Below are 19,278 nucleotides of genomic sequence, written 5' to 3' on the forward strand. Positions count from 1 at the left end.
GATAGCACTGTTGATGACCCCTTCTATCACTTTACTGATGATCGAGAGTAGACTCTTGGATGGTAATTGGCCAGGTTGTACTTGTCCTGCTTTATGTGTACAGGACATACTTGGGCAATTTTCCATATTGCTGGGTAGATGCCAGTGTTATAATTGTACTGGAACAGCTTGTTAGGACCATGGCAAGTTCTGGTGCACATATCTTCTGTACTATTGCCGGAATATTGTCAGGGCCCACAGCCTTTTCAGTATCCAGTACCTTCAGCTGTTCTTGATATCACGTGGAGTGAATCGAATCAAATTGGCTAAAGACTGGCATCTGTGATGCTGGGACCTCTGGAGGAGGCCGAGATGGATCATCCACTCGGCACTTTTGGCTGAAGGCTGTTGCGAATGCTTCAGCTTTATCTTTTGCACCGATGTGCTGAGCTCTCCCATCATTGGGGGAGTGTGGGGACATTTGTGGTTTAATTGTCCACCATCATTCATCAACTGCATGTGGCAGGACTGCAGAGCTTAGATCTGATCCGTTGGGGAATCACTTAGTTCTATCTATCACTTGTTGCTTCTGCTGTTTGGCACGTAAGTAGTCCTGTGTTGCGCTTCACCAGGTTGACACCTCGTCTTTAGGTATGCCTGGTGCTACTCCTGGCATGTTCTCCTGCACTCTTTATTGAACCAGGGTTCATCCCTGACTTGGTACTGTGGGGGTTAAGAGGTTACAGATCGTGGTTGAGTACAATCCTGCTGCTGCAGATGGCCCACAGAACCACATGGTTGCCAGTCTTGAGTTGCTAGATCTGTTCAAAATCTATTACTTTTAGCACAGTGGTAGTGCCACAACACGATGGAGGGTATCCTCAATGTGAAGATGGGACTTTGTCTCCACAATACTGTGTGGTGATCACTCCCACTGATATTTCCATGGACTGGTACATCTGCGGCAGGCAGGTTGGTGAGGATGAGGTCAAGTATGTCTTTCCTTCTTCTTGGTTCCCTCACGATTTGCTGCAGACCCAGTCTAGCAGCTACATCCTTTAGGACTTGGGCAGCTTTGTCTGTACTGTTGCTATTGAGCCCTTCTTGGTGATGGACGCTGAAGTCTCCCACCCAGTGTACATTCTGCACACTTGCTACCCTCAGTGGGCTTCCTCCAAGTGGTGTGCCACATGGAGGAGTACTGATTCATTAGCTGAGGTAGGCAGTACATCAGAAGGCAGTTTCCCTGATGCCATGAGACTTCACGGGGTCCAAAGTCAAAAGTGAGGACTCCCAGAGCAACTCCTTCCCGAATGTATGCCATCTCTGTTGGGACAGGGCATACCCAAGGATGGTGTCTGATACATTATCTGTAAGGTATAATTCCCTGAGTATAGCTATGTCAGGCTATTGTTTGACAACTGTCCCAATTTTGGCACTAGCCCCCAGGTGTTAGTAAGGAGGACTTTGCAGGGTTGACAGGGCTGAGACTGCCGTTGTCGTTTCCAGTGCCGGGTGGTCCATCTGGTTTCACTTTTTATACAATTTTCTGTAGCCATTTGATACAACTGAGTGGTTTGCTAGGCCATTTCAGAGGGCATTTAAGAATCAACTGTGATCTGGTGTCACACATAGGCCAGACGAGGTAAAGACGGCAGATTTCCTTCCCTAAAGGACATTAGTCCTTAAAACTTTAGTCACATTAGTGAACCAGATGGGTTTTTTTGCAACAATCGTTTCATTAGAATTTTAATTCCAGATTTTTATTGAACTCAAATCTACAATTTGCTGTGGTGGGATTCAAACCCGTGCCCCCAGAGTATTATTCTGAGTCTCAGGTTTGCAAATCCAGTGACAATGCCACTTTGCCACTGCCTCCCCTGTGTGAGGTCACTGAACCTCTTGTGGCACTGTCTCAAGATCATTGGGGTTTTACTCCTGGCACTGACTTCCACAGCTGTCTGTTCCCACCCCTTTGATCATGTCTAGAACGCTACTTTACCCCCCTGCGAATGCAGGACATCTCTCTTTTCCTTTCCATCTCTGCTACCAACACCTCCAATGCAGTGTCTGAAAACCTTGGAAGCCTGTTCTCTTGCATGCCATTCCTCATCATTTCCCAGATTGGTTTTACTTCTGCATGACTCCCAGCACCTGCTCCAGCCATACTATAGAGGGAAAAATGGAGTTAATGTTTCAGGTCGATGGCTCTCAGTCAGAACTGGTAGTTCTGGCAGGGTTATTGACCTGAAATGTTAACCATGCATCACTCTCCACTGATGCTGCCTGCCTTGCTGGAGTATAAAAGGGTAAAATATAGCAAACCATACAGGAAAACTCAACAATCGTAGCATGGTCTTTCTTCTCCAAAGCCCCAATTTCAACATGACCATTATCAATTTAAATTAATTTCAGTATTAGCATGATGAAATATATTGTAAAAGTCATGAAAAACACGGAAGGAGTTTGGAGAAGGGAAATTATAATAGAGAAAAGTAAAACCCTGCTAGGATCTGATGCAATATAGGAGTGCCAAGATATAATTCAAGGCTTTGATGTAAATTAATTTGAAGTCCGAAACAACCTTGATGGCTTAAAAGGTTAGTTTGACATTAATCCCACAGTGTTGAGAGAAACCAGTGAGGTCATTTGCAAAGCAGTGACAATCATTCTGAGGGAGCAAATCTACATATTAATAGATTGGAAATAGAGTAATGAGGTCTCCATATTAAAAAGGTCGACTAAACAAGACACAAGCAATAACAGATTCTGTAGTCTTACTTCTATTTCATGCAAAACAACAGAATTAATTATCAGTGGTAAACATGAGAATTATCTATCAAAAAACTTAGGAAACAGCAGTCCATGTGACATTTGAGGAAGTGACAATCCAAGATGACTGTGATGAATCCTATGACATTGAATAGTTGGACTTCCAAAAATAATTTGAAAAAAGAACACATGGAACATTACTCATTAAGCATAAAGTGTGGCTTCAATGGTTATTAGTTGGAGGGGGAATGTCAGGGCATGGTTGGGAAGGTCAGGGTTACTGAGTAAGATTATCTAGGGCTCAGTGTTTGTTCAACTACAGTTTCTAACTTATATCTTCAATGACTAGAATTCTGAAACTGAATGCAACTTGGTTAAACCATACTACGCAAGGAAGGGGCAGGAGAATTGAATGAGGCAGCCGCAAACAATAGAGTGAATTAAATAAAATGAGTGAGTTGAACAATGGCAATTGAAATTTGATGCACTCAAAGACATAGGAAAGAAAGTAGGCAACATACATAATTTGTGAGCACTCTTTGAAATAGCTACAATTACTCCAAAAAAGACCTAGGAGTCTCAGTTAACTTGATGTTCAACATGCCCAGCCAATGTAGAGCAGTAATTAACAAAGCTAATATACTCATGAATTACATAAGCGACAGCAGCATATAAATCAGAGGAAGCTGTGATCAAGCTGTAAAGTGCTCTGCTTAGACCACACCTCCAGTTCTGGTTGCAGAGAAACAAGGAAGACATTTAAGTGCAGAGAAGAGCCACAGGGCTGATTCTTAATGTTAGAGGTCTAGATTATGAGGAAATGCTGGAGAAACGTGGGCTTTTCAACTTGAAAAGGAGACATCTGAGAAGTGACCTTTAGTGGTACCTTATATATTAAATGATATGGAACAGGGGAATCTGGAATGCTACTTTAAATTAACTTGTGGGTGTATTACAAGGATACAAATATTTAAACAAGGAAAAGGTAAATTTGGGATTGACGTCGGGGGGTTCTTGACAAAGTGATCAACACTGGAGATCGACTTCTGGGCAGAGTGATAGAGACAAAAAGCATGAATCATTTCATAAACAATTAGATGCAGCAATGGGAGGAGCACAAGATTGTTCTGGATGGATGCATTAGGTTATGCCAAATGACTTTACTCATCCACAAGCATCTTGCAGACTACAGTATATGCAAAATGTGCTAAAATATTTTATGAGCAGCATACTTACAAGTCGTGATTTAACCCGTTTTGGTAGTTCTTCATCTAATGTATAAACGTCGTCACGTTTTACTACGAGTTGGGAGCCATCTTCAAACTCAACCTAAAGAAGAATTTTCAGAACTGTTGTTAAATTGATGAAGTAATCTAATTTATGCAACAAATACCTTTTTTTATTCATGAATGTGGGCGTTGCTGCCTTGAGCAGTATTTATTGTCAACCCCAAACTGCCCCTGAGAAGATGGTGGTGAGCTGCCTTCTTGAACTGCTGCAGTCCATGTGGTGTAGGTACACCCACAGTGATGTTAGGGAGGGAGTTCCAGGATTTTGATATTACTACAGTTACTAAATGTACATCTGTTATAAGCATAGATTTACATTGCACAGCTCTACTCCTCATTCACTTACTATAAAGAACTCTTAAACCAAACATAACTTTTATTCAGAACATATTGATATTAAAATCAACACCCTGAATTCTGGCACATTTTATCTTCTATGAGCGATCTTCTACTTAGATGTTAAGCACAGCAGCAATTCTGGTGCAGCTGGTTGTTCCATCAATTCTGTCATTCAATCACTAATTAGGTGTGGAAATATAATCTAGTGGCAATGATCAAGTTAGATATTTATTTTAATGGTTCCAGTGATCATGTTAGCACTTAGCTTTGCCAAAACAATGACTGATCGATAATTTTGTATACAATGGGCAACTGTGCAGACAACATCTGAGTTATCCTGGGGATCAATGAGGGTAAAGCCACATATACCGAGGCATATTTCAATCTCCACAATATTCCAATCATTGTCAAACACACAAGTTCAATAAACATACCCAGGGATATGGGGAAAGCATTGACGCATTTATTAATGATTTTTTACTGATTAGTACAGGATTCTGAAAGAGGAGCTAATTCGCAACAGAATAGTTGTTGGAGTAGTGGATGATGCTTTATTAGGTCGAGAAGACTTGATACTGGCAAAGGCAATACAATTAAGTAGAAATGCTGAGATTAGGAAGCAGAATTGATCGGTAGTCAGAGTAGAGAGAGAGGGAGCCCAAACCCCAAAGTAATAGATACAGTTGAAATGTCAAACATTAAAAAAGGTAAATAGAGAGGGGGTGAAACATGCAGCATAGAAAACAATTAATGGCAGCAGCCCAGGCCAGATTTTGCTGGTGTGGAAGAGAAAAACACAGGTGGGGGAATTGTCCCGCCAAAGATGCACAACGCCACTAGTACAAAATGATGGGGTATTTTCAGGCAGTATGTCACAGTAGAAAAAAAATGGGAAGAACACGCAAAAAGAGAAAGTTTTAAATGGAAGCAGAGTTCATGAAGTCGAAGATTCACAAGACATCGAGATGCCCTTCTTAGGAGAGACTAAAAATTTAAACAGGAACTATTGGGAGTGCACAGATCCTGGCAGAAAGTCACAGGACACACTTTAAACTAGATATTGGAGCAGCAGTTTCAGTTCTTTCAGATACTGAACCATGGTTAAACTCCCTTGTTCTTCAACCATCCTACAAAAAGCTACAAGAGGAACAAAATATTTTGGGAGAAGTAACAGTTACTTTAAAGCACAGAGAGAAAGTGCTCTCTTACTGAAGTACTGTACATAAGTCAAGATTGGAGATGGTCTAATCCACAGAATAGATGAGACAAAGAACGGTGAACGTCAATCAGGAGACTTCAGGGCAGGATTTCCAAAGATAGTTACCGGATCAGGAGAGCTAGAAACAGCGTTTCATATGACACTAAGCCCTGAATCGAAATCAATATGCTTATATACACCTAGAAAGATTCCACACCCTTTGCTTCCAAAGGTAAAGAAAGAGATCAACTCAATGGTAAGACAAGGAGTAATTTCACCTGTAAAAAGAGCCAACCAGTTGGTACTCTGGGATGGTACTGGTTCCGAGCCAAATAGTTCCATTGGAATCTGTGTTGATCTCACACAGCTCAATGAAGCAGTGAAAAGAGATATCCATCCAATGGTATCATAGATGAGAGTTTAGCTAAATGAGGGAAGAGCTCAATATTTTTTAAATTGTCATTTGGTAGTGTCATGAAGAGATATTAATGTCTACGTTATTGGAAATTATTTTTTAAAATAGAGTTTAGTGGTGTCCGTGTCTGTGTGTGCCTTAATTGGATTAAAGCCAGATAGTCTGGGTGCTTGGATGTATAGTAGTTTGAGATGTTAAGTGGCTAAACAGTAAGTAAGGTTAAAAGTTAAAGTGTAAATTTGCATTTGTTGAATAAACCATTCAAAAGAATGGGTAAAATCTTGCACTTAGTTGGGAGACACCAAACAATGTGTTTATATTACTAATAAAATTGGTGGAATGAAAGGGTTTATTGTTAGGAGAGGTAAAATTTTAAAAACCTAGTAATACAATGGAAAATTTACATTCAATGGGGAAGCTAGGTATAAACTGAAAGGAGTTGGTGTGTATAAGTCAGAGGCATTTAAGATCTAACCAGCCTGTAAGCCTACAACCATGTCTGCAAAGGAACCGAATTGCAAGGGATCACTTTTTGAATTTGTAAGGTCAAATGTGCTTTGCCTGGTGTCTGTTTAAAGTCTATGGGTTATTGCCTTGGTGAAGATTTACCTGGGAGTGATTAATTTGGGGATTTGTTTAAAAGTTATTATGTGGATATGTGTGTGTGTTTAATTTGTTGTTAACTTAATAAATGTTTAAATTAATTTTACATAAAAAACTTTTCAAGGCTTGGTGGTCTTATTCCTGAATTTAGAGCTGCATCTCAAACATATCAATTAAAAATATAGGTTATGATAGTTCAAGTTTCCCTCTGAGATTTAAACAACTCAGCCTTTACCAACTGCTGTGTCATAACAAGTGGGGGCTCTTGGCAGGACAATATTTGTAATTAAAAATAAAAATATTTGTAATTCCTTGATTTCTTTGAAATTGGTGAATCTTAAGGTTACAAGTACGAGAAGCATTTCAAATTCAAGAGTTGGTGAGATTTTCTGTAAGTGGTGAGATTATAAGATTGTTCTGGCAATTGTGAAGACTTGCCTGGGAGCAGAAGATATAATTCTGATTGGGTTACCAAAAATTTCAAAGAATAAGTTAACAGAGTTGGCAGATGAGTTAAAATTAGGGTTACATGTAGTGGTGAAGAAAGCAGATATAATTAAAGATATAGCACAGCATCTACAGTTGGAGCGATACCGGACACTAGTGAGTCAGAGCTGGAGGTAGTGAGATTTCAGTTACAAATAAAGACACTTGAACTTGAACAAGCAAAGCAAGTGAAAAAAACTTGAATTAGAAGCAAAGGAAAGAGAAAGGGCATTTTAAAGGGAGCAAGCAGAAAGGCAGGAGAAAGAAAGGAAGCTGGAACTGGAATTTCAGCCAAGAGAGAAGGACAAAGAAAGAAGGCAAGGGAAAGAGAGAAAGAAAGAGAAAGAGAATACCTGCTTAAATGGCTGGAAGTTAAAAAAGAGATCTCAGATTCTGAGGAGAGCTCTGATGATGAAAAAACCTTTAACCTAAACCCCAGTGGGGAGATGTTTAGATATATACAAGCTCTTCCAAAGTTTGAGGGAAAAGATTTTGAAACATTCTTTATTTCATTTGAAAAGATAGCTAAGGAGATGAAATGACCACAGGAGTACTGGATGCTGTCGTTGCCATCCAGGTTGGTGGGTACAGCGCATGACGTATATGCTTCGCTATCTGAAGCAATATCGGTGAATTGTGATGTGGTGAAAAAGGCTTTTTTGAGTGCATATGAGTTGGTTCCTGAGGCATACAAGCAGAAATTGAGGAATATGAGAAAACAGCCTGGGCAGGCTTATATTGAGTTTGAGAGAGTAAAGCAAAATAAATTTGACCGGTGGATACGGGCATTAAAAGTAGAGACAACATAAGCAGCTCTTAGGGAAATAATTCTTTTGGAGAATTTAAAGACTCAACTCCTTTGGTAGTGAGAACTCATGCAGAAGAACAGAGGGTTCAAACGGTAAGACAAGCAGCAGAGATAACTGCCGATTACGGTCAGGATTTTTCGGTCGGTGTGCAGAGGCGGGCCTGACATGCCGGCGCTTAAATTGACACGCGATGATGTCGGGCATGCCTCCCGATGTCATCGCGCTGTCTTGCGATGTTTTGTTTGGCAGGCGTGCGCCAGAGTCAGCTGTGCGGCCGCCGATAATTAAAAGGCCTAATAAGGCCATTATGGAAGTAATTAATGTCAAGTTTACACTGCCCGTCCAATCTCATGGTTGGCGGGCAGGTGAAAAGGCTAAGCGGTCTTTACATTTTTTAGGAAACCTCATCCACAAGCGGGATGGGGTTTCCTGAAGCTTTTAAGAATTAAATAAAAAGTTTTCCTAAAAAATAAAAACATGTTCCATCTCATGTGACACAATCACATGAGGGGACATATTTCATTCAATTTTTAGTGATTTTATTTATTGTTTTCAAAAGTGCTTCAATCTCCGAGGCAGCTCTGTGCCTCAGGGAGATTGACGAGCTCTTTCGCGCACAGGAGCATGAAAGAGCGCTGGCCCTGACTCTCCCTCCTCCCCCCACCTGCATTGGTAGTGCTACCGCTCACGTATTACGCTGGGTGGGCCTTAATTGGCCCACCTACATAAAATGGCGGTGTGGAGCTGATCACGGGCGGCGGTCGGTTCAGTGACCGGCTCCGCCCACACCCACCAAGCCTGCCCAACACGGGAAAAATTCAGGCCTACGAGTTAGTTCATACAGCTAAATCCTTTTTTGTCATCCTTTTAAATCCGAAAAGGTTAGAAAGTGGGAAAGCGAAAGGAAGGTAGGTAGTCAGGGAAGAGGAGTAGCTAGAAATTCCCAGGAAGTTTTTTCTCAGAATAAAAAGGAAAATGCTGAGGGTAGAAGTGACATTCGAAAGTTGAGGTGTTTTCATTGTAATAAAATGGGGCACACGAAGTCAGTGTTGGAAATTATTGGGAAAATCTGTTGAAATTATTGGGGTGCAGGAAAGTTCTGGAAATAAAGGTACTGTGGGTTCTGAAGTTCAGGCACAGGAGAAGCCAATGGCGTGTGTACAGGTAAAACAGGGAGAATCAGTGATAGTAAAGATGTGGGAATGTGTTCACAATTTACCCAAGAGAATTCTGAGGAGCAGGTTGCAGAAATGTTTAAAGATTTTGCGTGTGAAGGGAAAGCCTTTCCATGTGTACAGGGTGGAGTAAGTAAAGATGTTAACATTTTAAGAGACACAGAGGCTAGTCAATTATTAATGTTGCGGGCTAGAGACATTTGTTGTTCAGGGGGTGTATTGAAGGAACAGGTGATAATAAGCGGGGTTCTTGAAGATGCTAAATTTAAAGAGCAAATGGAAGATAGGTGAAACTATTGTTGGAGTAGTGGAAAAATTACCCATTGCAGAGGTTCAATTTATTTTGGGTAACGATATAGCTGGGTCACAGATTTGGTGATGCCTATGGTAACTGAACAACTTGTAGAAGGTGTTACAGAGAGAGCATCCTGGATTGTTTTCAGATTGTGAGATAATGAGATCCCAGGCACACGGTTGAAACAAGAAAAACAAGAAAAGCAGGCAGTTCAAAGGCAAGATGAAGGTGTCAAAATCCAATTAGCTGGCACTGTGTTTGACAACATTGTTCAGGAGGAAAGACTACAGGACAATTCAGCTGAGGTGTTTAACTCAAGGAGCTTAGTGAAGTTACAGAAACAAGATTTCCAATTCAAACAGTTATATCAGGCAGCTTGCTCAGAAACAGAAGCAAAATATATTCCAGTATGTTATTAACTTAAGGCTGATATTTTAATGAGAAAATGAGGCCAGATCATGTCTCAGAAAATGAAAGCTGGAGGGAGGTACATCAGATTGTTATCCCATCAGGGTATAGAAATGAGATGCTGGGGATTGCTCATGAAATTCCAATTGGGGGACATTTTGAATTAAGTAAACACAGGAAAAGATAGAGGTTTTTTTTTGGCCAGGATTGCAAAGGGATCTCACAGATCCCATAGAACCTGACACACATGTCAGGTAACAAGGTAACCACAAGCAGTGATTAAGCCAGCACCTTGACTGAAGTGAATTATTTAATAAATACTCCAGGTAGAAGAAAGCAGCAGAGAGTATGTCATGTGAATATGCTTAAAAAGTACTTTGACAGGAAAGAGGAACAATAAGAAGTATTAATGATGGTGAATGAAGAGAAAGAGGTAGAAGCTCAGGACTCTGAAATTCATTTTCCTCTAATCAAATTGGATAATAAGGGGGTGCTTAAAACTTTAAATGAAATATTGAGTTAACTTCGAAACAAATGTCAGTGATCAGGAAAAGCTATTGCAGTCACATAAACCTATTTATGGGAATAAGTTGGAAAGACAGGTTTAGCTATACTTGATGAGTTTATACAGGTTTCATCTTCAATAAGGCAACATCCTTATAAATTAAATTTGGCAAAGTTATCACAAGTATAAAAAGAAATTGACTTCATGTTTCAAAATGACATCACTGAGTCTAGATGCAGTAATTGGAGTTTGCTTATTGTGCTGGTACTGAAACTGGATGGAACATAAAGACTGTGTGGACTATCGAAAGGTGAATGCGGTGACAAAAGCGGATTCCTATCCCATACCACAGTTGGAAGGCTGCGTTGAGAAAGAAGGACAATCGAAATTTATCACAAGGATTGACTTGCTAAAAGGATATTGGCAGGTACCATTTTCGGAAAGAGCAAAGGAGATATCAGCTTTTGTGGCGCCAATGGACAATATCAGTTTAAAGTCATGCCATTTGGTATGAAGAATGTACCTGTGACATTTCAACAACTGCCAAACCAAGTGATTGCAGGTTAAAGCAATTGTGCTGTTTTCATTGATGATCTGATAGTTTACAGTCAGACGTGGGAGGAGCATTTACAGCTCTGGAAGAATTATTTTCTTGGTTACAAGAAGCTAATTTTGTGGTGAACTTAGCTAAAAGTGAATTTGCAAAAGGCAAGTTACATACTTAGGCCATACCATTGCACATAGTAAGGTGGCTCCGAGAGATGCAAAAGTCAAGGCTATCATGGATTTCTCAGTGCCTACAACAAAATGAGAAGTTTTCAGATTTCTGGCCATGAGTGAATTTTACCAGAAATTTGTACCAATTTTTAGCAGTGTGGTTGCTCCACTGACTGAGCTATTAAAAAAAGAACAAGAAGTTTCTTGCTCCTGTTACACGAGGATGACACTGGAATTTAAAAACCGATAGGGTATTTTTCACGGAAGTTGAATGCACAACAGAGAAGATATTCAACAATCAAGAAAGAGATCTTGGGTTTGGTGCTAGCATTGCAGCATTTTAAAATTTATGTTGCAAACAAGTCATCAGAAACAATTGTTCTTACAGACCATAATCCTTTGATGTTTTTGGACAAATTTCAAGACAAAAGTGCAAGACTTTTCAGGTGGAGTCTAGTATTACAACCATTTAGTCTACGGATTATACATGTTGCTGGGATAGAAAATCTGTTTGCAGGTGCTTTAAGAGTTTGAAGTTTAAAGGGAAAAGTAGACTTTTTTTAAAAACCTGGACACTGGCAATTTCTATTGATACCAAGGACTTTTCTACTTATATTATGTTAATGCATGCATCTGGTAATGTAATAAGTATAGGAAATAGTGTGAGCTGAGTTATTAAAAAATGAAGCCATCTTTTAAAATTATGATTGTTCATTATTCAATAGGCAGAGGTATGTCATGAAGAGATATAAATGTCTATAATGTTAATGGAAAATTTTTTTTGAGTTTAGTGATGTCTGTGTTTGTGTGTGTGCCTTAATTGGATTAAAGCCAGCTTTGATGTATAGTAGTTTAAGATGTTAAGTGGGTAAACAGTAACTAAGGTTAAAAGGTAAAGTGTAAATTTGCATTTGTTGAATAAACCATTCAAAAGAATGGGCAAAATCTTGTACCTAGCTGGGAGACGCTAAGCAATGTGGTTAAATTACTAATAAAATTGGTGGAATGAAAGGATTATTGTTAGGAGGTAAAATTTGAAAAACCTAGTAATAGAAAACTTACATTCAAAGGGGAAGCTAGGTATAAACAGAAAGGAGTTTATGTGTATAAGTCAGAGGTATTTAAGATCTAACCAGCCTGTAAGCCTACAACTGTGTCTGCAAAGGAACCAAATTATAAGGGACCTCATTTTTGGATTTGTACGGTCAAATGTACTTTGTCTGGTGTCTGTTTAAAGTCTACGAGCAGAATCTTCTGCCTGTCGGGCTGGCCAGTCAGGAGCGGGCATGGAGTCATCTCCGCGCAGCCATTTTACATGGGCGGGCCAATTAAGGCCCGCCCAGCATAATGCGTGCCCGGTAGCGCTCAGTGCTATCTGTGCAGGTGGGGGGAGGAGGGAGAGTCGGGGCTTGCGATCTTTTGCACATGTACGCGAAAGAGCACAAAAATCTCCCTGAGGCACAGAGCTGCCTCAGGGAGATTAAGTTCAAATTGAAAGTTTAAAATAAAGAAAGATTAAAATTAGTTAGACGTGTCCCCTCATGTGACAGTGTCACAAGAGCTGGGACATGTTTATAAAATGTGTAAAAAATATTTATTAATTTAATAAAACCTTCATGAAACCTCATTCCACCCATGGATGAGGTTTCATGAAAAATGCGAAGGCTGCTTGGGTTCTTCGCCTGCCTGCCAACCTTAAGATTGGATGGGCAGTGTTGAGAATTAGTTTAATTGGTTTATTAATGGCCTTAACAGGCCTTTGACAGTTCGGTGGGCGTGCGGTCACCAAACGGTAGATCTGAAAGATGCATGGTGATGTCGGGCCACATGCCTGACGTCACTGCGCATCATTTTATGTGTTGACAGCATGCAAATCTGAATGGAAGATCTGAAAGATGCGCAGTGATGTTGGGCCACATGCCTGACATCACTGCGCATCATTTTACGTGTTGGCAGCGTGCAAATTCTTCTCTATGGGTTATTGTTGCCTTGGTGAAGATTTACCTGGGAGTGATTAACTTGGGGATTTGTTTAAAAGTTATTATGGTAGTGATTTGTAGACATGTGTATGTGTTTAATTTGTTGTTAAATTAATAAATGTTTAATTTAGTTTTATATGAAAAACCTCTTGAGGCTCAGTGGTTTTATTCCTGAATTCAGAGCTGCATCTCAAACATACCAATTGAAAATATAGGTTATGACAGTTGTTCAAGTTTCCCTCTGGGATTTAAACTCAGCCTTTACCAGCTGCTGTGTCATAACAGGTACTATGGAGCTTGAGTATCTCTGAAAAAAAACATGTTGGAGTTTCGACAGGTGTCTTCTCTCAGCAATTTTCTCCAAATTAGATGCTAACAGCGGATTCTGGAAAATACCACTGGAAGAGGAGTCCAAGCTTTTCAACATTCATAACACCAGGGTACCCTTTGGAATACCATCAGCAGCAGAGATCTTTCAAAGAACAATGTCAAATCTTTTAGAGGGCTTACACAGAGTTGTTTGCCACATGGATGACGTGTTGATACATGGGTCCACTCAAGCTGAGCATGACATGAGAGTGAGAGCAGAGCTGAGGAGACTACAAGAGGCAAGATTGACACTCAGTTGTGTGAGTTTTCACAGCTAACAATCAGTTTCTTGGTCACATGGGGAGTGCATCGATCTGCTGAAGAGCAGAGTCATAAAATTATTTTCAGCTCTAAGAACCATCAGAGTAACACAGTTTCATGTGAATGGCGAATCAAGTGACAAAACTTCTTAAAAATAAAACTTAACAGAGCTCAATGAGCCACTACGTCAGTTGTTACGCCAAGACAATGAATGACATTATGAAGAAGCACATCAGAAATCATTCAAAAAAAAATCAAGGAGAGGCTGATGTCATCAGAGATATTAACACATTACGATCTGGAATTACCTACAATAATAGTCATGAACGGACTCACTACAGGATTGGGTGCAGTACTTTCTCGGGTACAAAGAGATGGAAAATGCTGACCAGTCTATTACGAATCACGTTCACGTTCATTAACATATACAGAAAATAGATGTGTAGTAATTGAAAAGGATGCATTAGCAGCCACATGGGCATGCAAAAAATTTGCTGACTACATCTCAGATCTTCACATTATGATAGTAACAGATCATAAACCTTTAGTCACACTACTGAATTCGAAAGAGCTTGCAGCGATGCCATCAAAGGTTTAAATTAAGATTGATGAGGTTTGATACTCATACAGTATATGTTCAAGGGAAACAACAGGGCACAGCAGACACGTTATCATGTATTGAAACAGAGAATCCAGAAAAGTGTGATATTGAATTTGTGGAAGAAGTCGAGAAGTTTGCTATGACATTGCATACGTTACTGGCAACTATACAAAGTTTGAGTGAAATCAATGAGGCTCAAAAGTCAGGCAAGGAATGTCAGCAGATCAGAGAATTTTGCATTAGAGGATGGCCAACGTATAGATCACATAATTCTATCTTGAGACCATATTTCGAGTACATCTGACAGTGATTGATGATTTACAGGTATACAATGATAGATTGGTAATTCCAAGAGCTTTGAGACTTGAGATCTTACAACACCTACAACAAGGTCATTTAGGTATTACCAAGTGCAGAGCCAGGTGCTTGGTTTGGTGGCCTGGTCTCGCAAAGTCATTGGAAGAAATGATATCAAAATGCATCACATGTACAATTCACAGACAAGAATCAAAAGGACCACTATTACCATCTTCTTTTTATGCAAGACCATGGGAATGCCCAGGAATGGGTTTATTTGAGCAGAGAGAGGAAACTTACTGAAGTAAAGTGAAGAAGTACAAGGATAGTAGTCACAGAGCAAGAATATTACCAGATCTTCTAAACAGAGAACAGGCTTGGATCAGAGATCAATCAAGGTTTGGAAAAATAGTGGAGAAATCACCACAACCAAGATTTTACATTGTCCAGTTACAACAGGACACAGTAAGAAGAAACAGAAGAGCTTTTATTGCAATTGAACAACAGTGAAAATCACAGACCAGAGAAGTCGCAATCATCAGAAATGAAAGAAGACACTGAAGCAGGTGATCCCAAACCATCTATTATTTGAGTTCAGTTCAACAGCGGCTAGAGGACCAACAGCAGAATGAAAAGGCCTTATTCCTGACAGGAGAATGAGGTGTGGTAGGCTAGTGAAGGCATCACAATGCTTATCAGTGTAAGAGAAGGTGAGAATCTCAAAAGAGGAAGGAGAAAGAAGAAAAACAACATTTTCCAAAGGGAACAAAAGAGGCTACATTTCCTATGAGGCTTCAAATGCTCAGAATGGCTAGGAAGCTGAAGCTTTGGTTTCCAGAGACATCAGAGAACGTTAAAGTCTGAAGAGGGACTTTGTTGGTGGGGGGGGGGTGGGGGGGGGGGGGGGGGGGGGGGGGGGGGGGGGGGGGGGGGGGGGATATAGTATAATGGAGTATGTTGGACGAAATCCCACAAAAGGTTAACTGTGATGTCGTAAAAGGAAGTGACATATATTTGTGTGATCAGTGTCTAGGAGACATTGTCACATGAGGGGGACATGTTAAGGATTTTTTTTCTATTTTTAATGTTTTTAAACGTGTAAGCGAACTCCCTGGGGCAGCACTTTGCCTCAGAGTGATGTGCGCACTCTCACTTTTGGGGAATCATCCCCCCCCGCCCGCACAGGAAGCACATAGCATTTCCCGCAGGACGTCACGCTGGGAGGGCCTTAATTGGCCCGGCCACGTAAAAGGGCGGCAGGGATCGGCTCCCTGCCCGCCGGAGATTGGGTCGGGCCCGCCCGCCCAACAGGCAGAAAATTCTGCCCTATGTTGCTGATAACAGGGGCTATTTTGTATAACTTCAGCATGTATGCAAATATTAGCAGCAAAACAAAGCTACTTCCATCAGTTAGTGTCATTTAGTTCAGCAGCATTTTGCAGAGATTCTGCATTTATAGACAACTGAACATTGTCCAAATCAATAAATACAGAACAATATTGGTGATTAAATGATATAAAAGTTGATAAAGAGAAAGTTTCTGCAGAAACAAACGATAATTCCACCATTTATAATTAGCATTTCTTCTTCATTCATACTCGCCTATACCTATAGATCAAAACCCAAATTAGAATACTTCAAGCAAAATTGCTATGTACCATTTCCCACTTAATTTTTTTTTATTCATTTACAGGACGTGGGCGCTGCTGGCTAGGCCAGCATTTATTGCCATCCCTAATTCCCTCGAGAAGGTGGTGGTAAGCTGCCTTCTTGAACCGCTTCAGTCCCGGTGTTGTAGGTACACTCTCAGTGCTGTTAGGGAGTTCCAAAATTTGGCCTTATGGCTTTTACTGCCTCTGCCTTTATGAAACTTATGAGTAACTAGTTTTATATTAAAATGTACCAGAAAGAACTAACAACGTTTATTTCCTTTGTTTAAATAAACTTACTCAAATGTGAGTCATGGACTTTTTAAAACTGTGATTTCACTTATCATTTTAATTGGTATGCCACAAAATGTTTTTCTGCAGCATATAAACAGGATTCCCCAAGCATCAATAGCACCATGTTAACTTAATCTTACTTGTGAAATAAATTACAGATCTGGAATATTTCATAACCAAAAATGCACTAGATTAACTTGGAAAATCATCTTGCATTATTCAATTGTGCTAGCAATCCCAAAATACTAATACATTCTCCAACAAGTATCATGCAATAAAACTGCAGTGATTGCAAAATAATTGCATGCTCCTGACAAATACTTTTAAAAGAATAACCTGCAATACAAATTCCATGTACCAAGTTTAGAGGTAGCCTTCAAGGTGGCCATCTTTAAGCTTGCAGCAATTTTGCAAGCAAATCACTTTCAGCTGCGACTTAAAGTCAACAAATTAACATGACAGCTGAGATACCTCCGAACTGACCTCATCAAATGTTCTTTTTTGCAAAAGATAATTACTCCTGTGAAAAACCAAATTCTAGAATATTTTGATCTAATCTTTGCTGGGTTTTAAATGCAAATTTCCACAGCAATCCCACATTGATGAGATTTAATTTTCATATGGAAAAAAATGCACTGTGGTATTGAGCAGATATTTTGTTGGGGTTAACACGTATATTTAATTTATGCTGAGGAAGGTAGAAGACAGAGAGAGACACCATTCCACTGCACTCTTTAGAATGCTACATGTATGTAAATATAGATCTACCAAAGATTGAAATTATAGAAATCTATTCTTTGTGTTCACTGAAGCCGTTTTTCGTAGAAGTTGTAATAAGAAAATATTTTTTAGTTTCCCAATATGTTAAAAAAAATCTAAAAGGTGTAAGTGAGAAAATGAAGAGCAAGCCAAATTTCGCAGTGATGTTATTTGCCTCAGTGCTATAAATGTGAGAGTGTGTGGACCAGTAATGATTCTCCGGTATCTCATAGGAAGACACGTAGCCTATTTTCAACACAGCATAGAGCAGCATGGCTTAGACCAAAAGTCAGCAGCCAAATGGAGACTGAATCCCCATTGTAGAAGAACCAGAGCTCAGTACACAATGCTCCAATGTACTGCCAGAAGCTTTAGTTAACAGCAACATCACGATGAATCATTTAGCCAGAAGCACAAAAAATGGATGTTGCTATAAACACCTGGATTCATGAGTTGTGGACTGTTGCAATGACTGGGAACAATTAAGCAGTTGCAGTTTTTAAACATATAATTAGCATATGATTATGCACCTCTTTGCAAACTATAAAGAACAAAGCTTTTAAAAGTGACATTTCCATCTGATTCTTTTCCTCTCCCACCTTCTCATGATGGGAAGTGATCTTTATCCTACGCCTGCACACTACAAATAAATGAGGAAGAATATATAACTAAACCTGTCGATATAGAAGTTTGGGCAATTTAGTGGTGCTTCATGTTATGCAATTAGTTTGTTGTAGAATTATGGTTTTATTTAGTGTGTAATGTACCTTTAAGAATAATACTTGTTAGGCAAGTTCACATGATGTGTAGTAACCAACTGGAGAATAGCGTGGGCTACCTCAGAGTTACTGCAGAGATAGAGTTGGAGTTGAAAGCACACGTGTAGTTACTGCTAAGTATATTGTAAATAAACTTAATATTTCCACCCAAGAAGTGTCTTCAGATCAACTCTATCACTAATAGTGCAACTTGACCACCCTACAACAAACTGGTGATGAGGATAAAATAGGATTGAACAGACGAAATCAAGTTAGAAAGAAATTGGCACTGTACCTCGCCCAGTGATTGTAAATAGCAAGCTCTGTTAGAACTGAAGAAGTTATCCCCTTTCAAAATGCCACACGAATAGTTGCTGCTGAGTATATTGTAAATAAACTTAATGTTTCCACCCAAGAAGTATCTGCAGATCAACGCTATCACTAATAGCCGAGCTACAATATTTGTAAAACGACACTGGTTATGGAACATTTAGAATAGGTTGCAACCAAATCTGATGGAATCTAAGGCTTCTACATTGTAAATTATTCCTGTTTTCATTTAGGTTATTTTTCTTTAAAGAGAATTCATCAGCAAGTAATGATCCAAGATACAATGTAGAGATATTAACATTCCATAGTTTGAAATCATTAGGAATTAACAAATACCTTTTTAACTTTTAGAAACATTACAATCATGATTAATTAATCATAATTGCTACCATGCACTGGTAGTAAATCTTCCAAAAATCCTTAGATTTTGGAAAAATCCCAGAGGATTGGAAAACTGCCAATGTAGCGCTCTTATTCAAAAAGGGAAGGAGACAAGAAACAGGTAACTATAGGCCAGTCAGCTTAACATCCGTATTTGGGAAAATGTTAGAGTCTATCGTAAAGGATGAAATAGCAAAGCATTTAGAAATGTATAATATAAACAAGCAAACTCAGCATGAATTCATGAAGGGGAAATCATGCCTGACAAATTTATTAGAATTCTTTGAGGAGGTAACAAACTGGATAGATAAAGGGGAACCAGTAGATGTAATATATTTGGATTTCCAAAAGGCGCTCGATAAGGTACAGCGCATAAGGCTATTTAATAAGATAAGAGCCCATGATGTTGGTGGTATTATATTAACATGGCTAGAGGATTGGCTAACTAATACAAGACAAGTTGGGTTAAGGAGGACATTTTCAGGATGGCAACCTGTAACTAATAGAGTGCTACAGAGATCAATGTTGGGCCCACAATTACTTACAATATATATTAATGACTTGGATGAGGGAAGTGAATGTACTACTGCCAAGTACGTGGATGACACAA

At 39.5% G+C, this 19,278-nt stretch overlaps 1 protein-coding gene across 6 annotated transcripts in view; it reads right to left on the reverse strand.

The window, feature by feature from the left end:
- LOC121276875 (lysine-specific demethylase 4C-like) overlaps positions 1 to 19,278 on the reverse strand; it is a 458,082-nt gene that overhangs the window by 17,543 nt on the left and 421,261 nt on the right. For all 6 annotated transcript variants that reach the window (XM_041185473.1, XM_041185475.1, XM_041185474.1 and 3 more), the window contains one exon: positions 3,988 to 4,080. In XM_041185473.1, coding sequence (XP_041041407.1) covers positions 3,988 to 4,080 — 93 coding nt within the window. The remainder of the gene's footprint in view (positions 1 to 3,987; positions 4,081 to 19,278) is intronic.

This window comes from Carcharodon carcharias, chromosome 4, assembly GCF_017639515.1.
Source record: "Carcharodon carcharias isolate sCarCar2 chromosome 4, sCarCar2.pri, whole genome shotgun sequence".
Taxonomy (NCBI): domain Eukaryota; kingdom Metazoa; phylum Chordata; class Chondrichthyes; order Lamniformes; family Lamnidae; genus Carcharodon; species Carcharodon carcharias.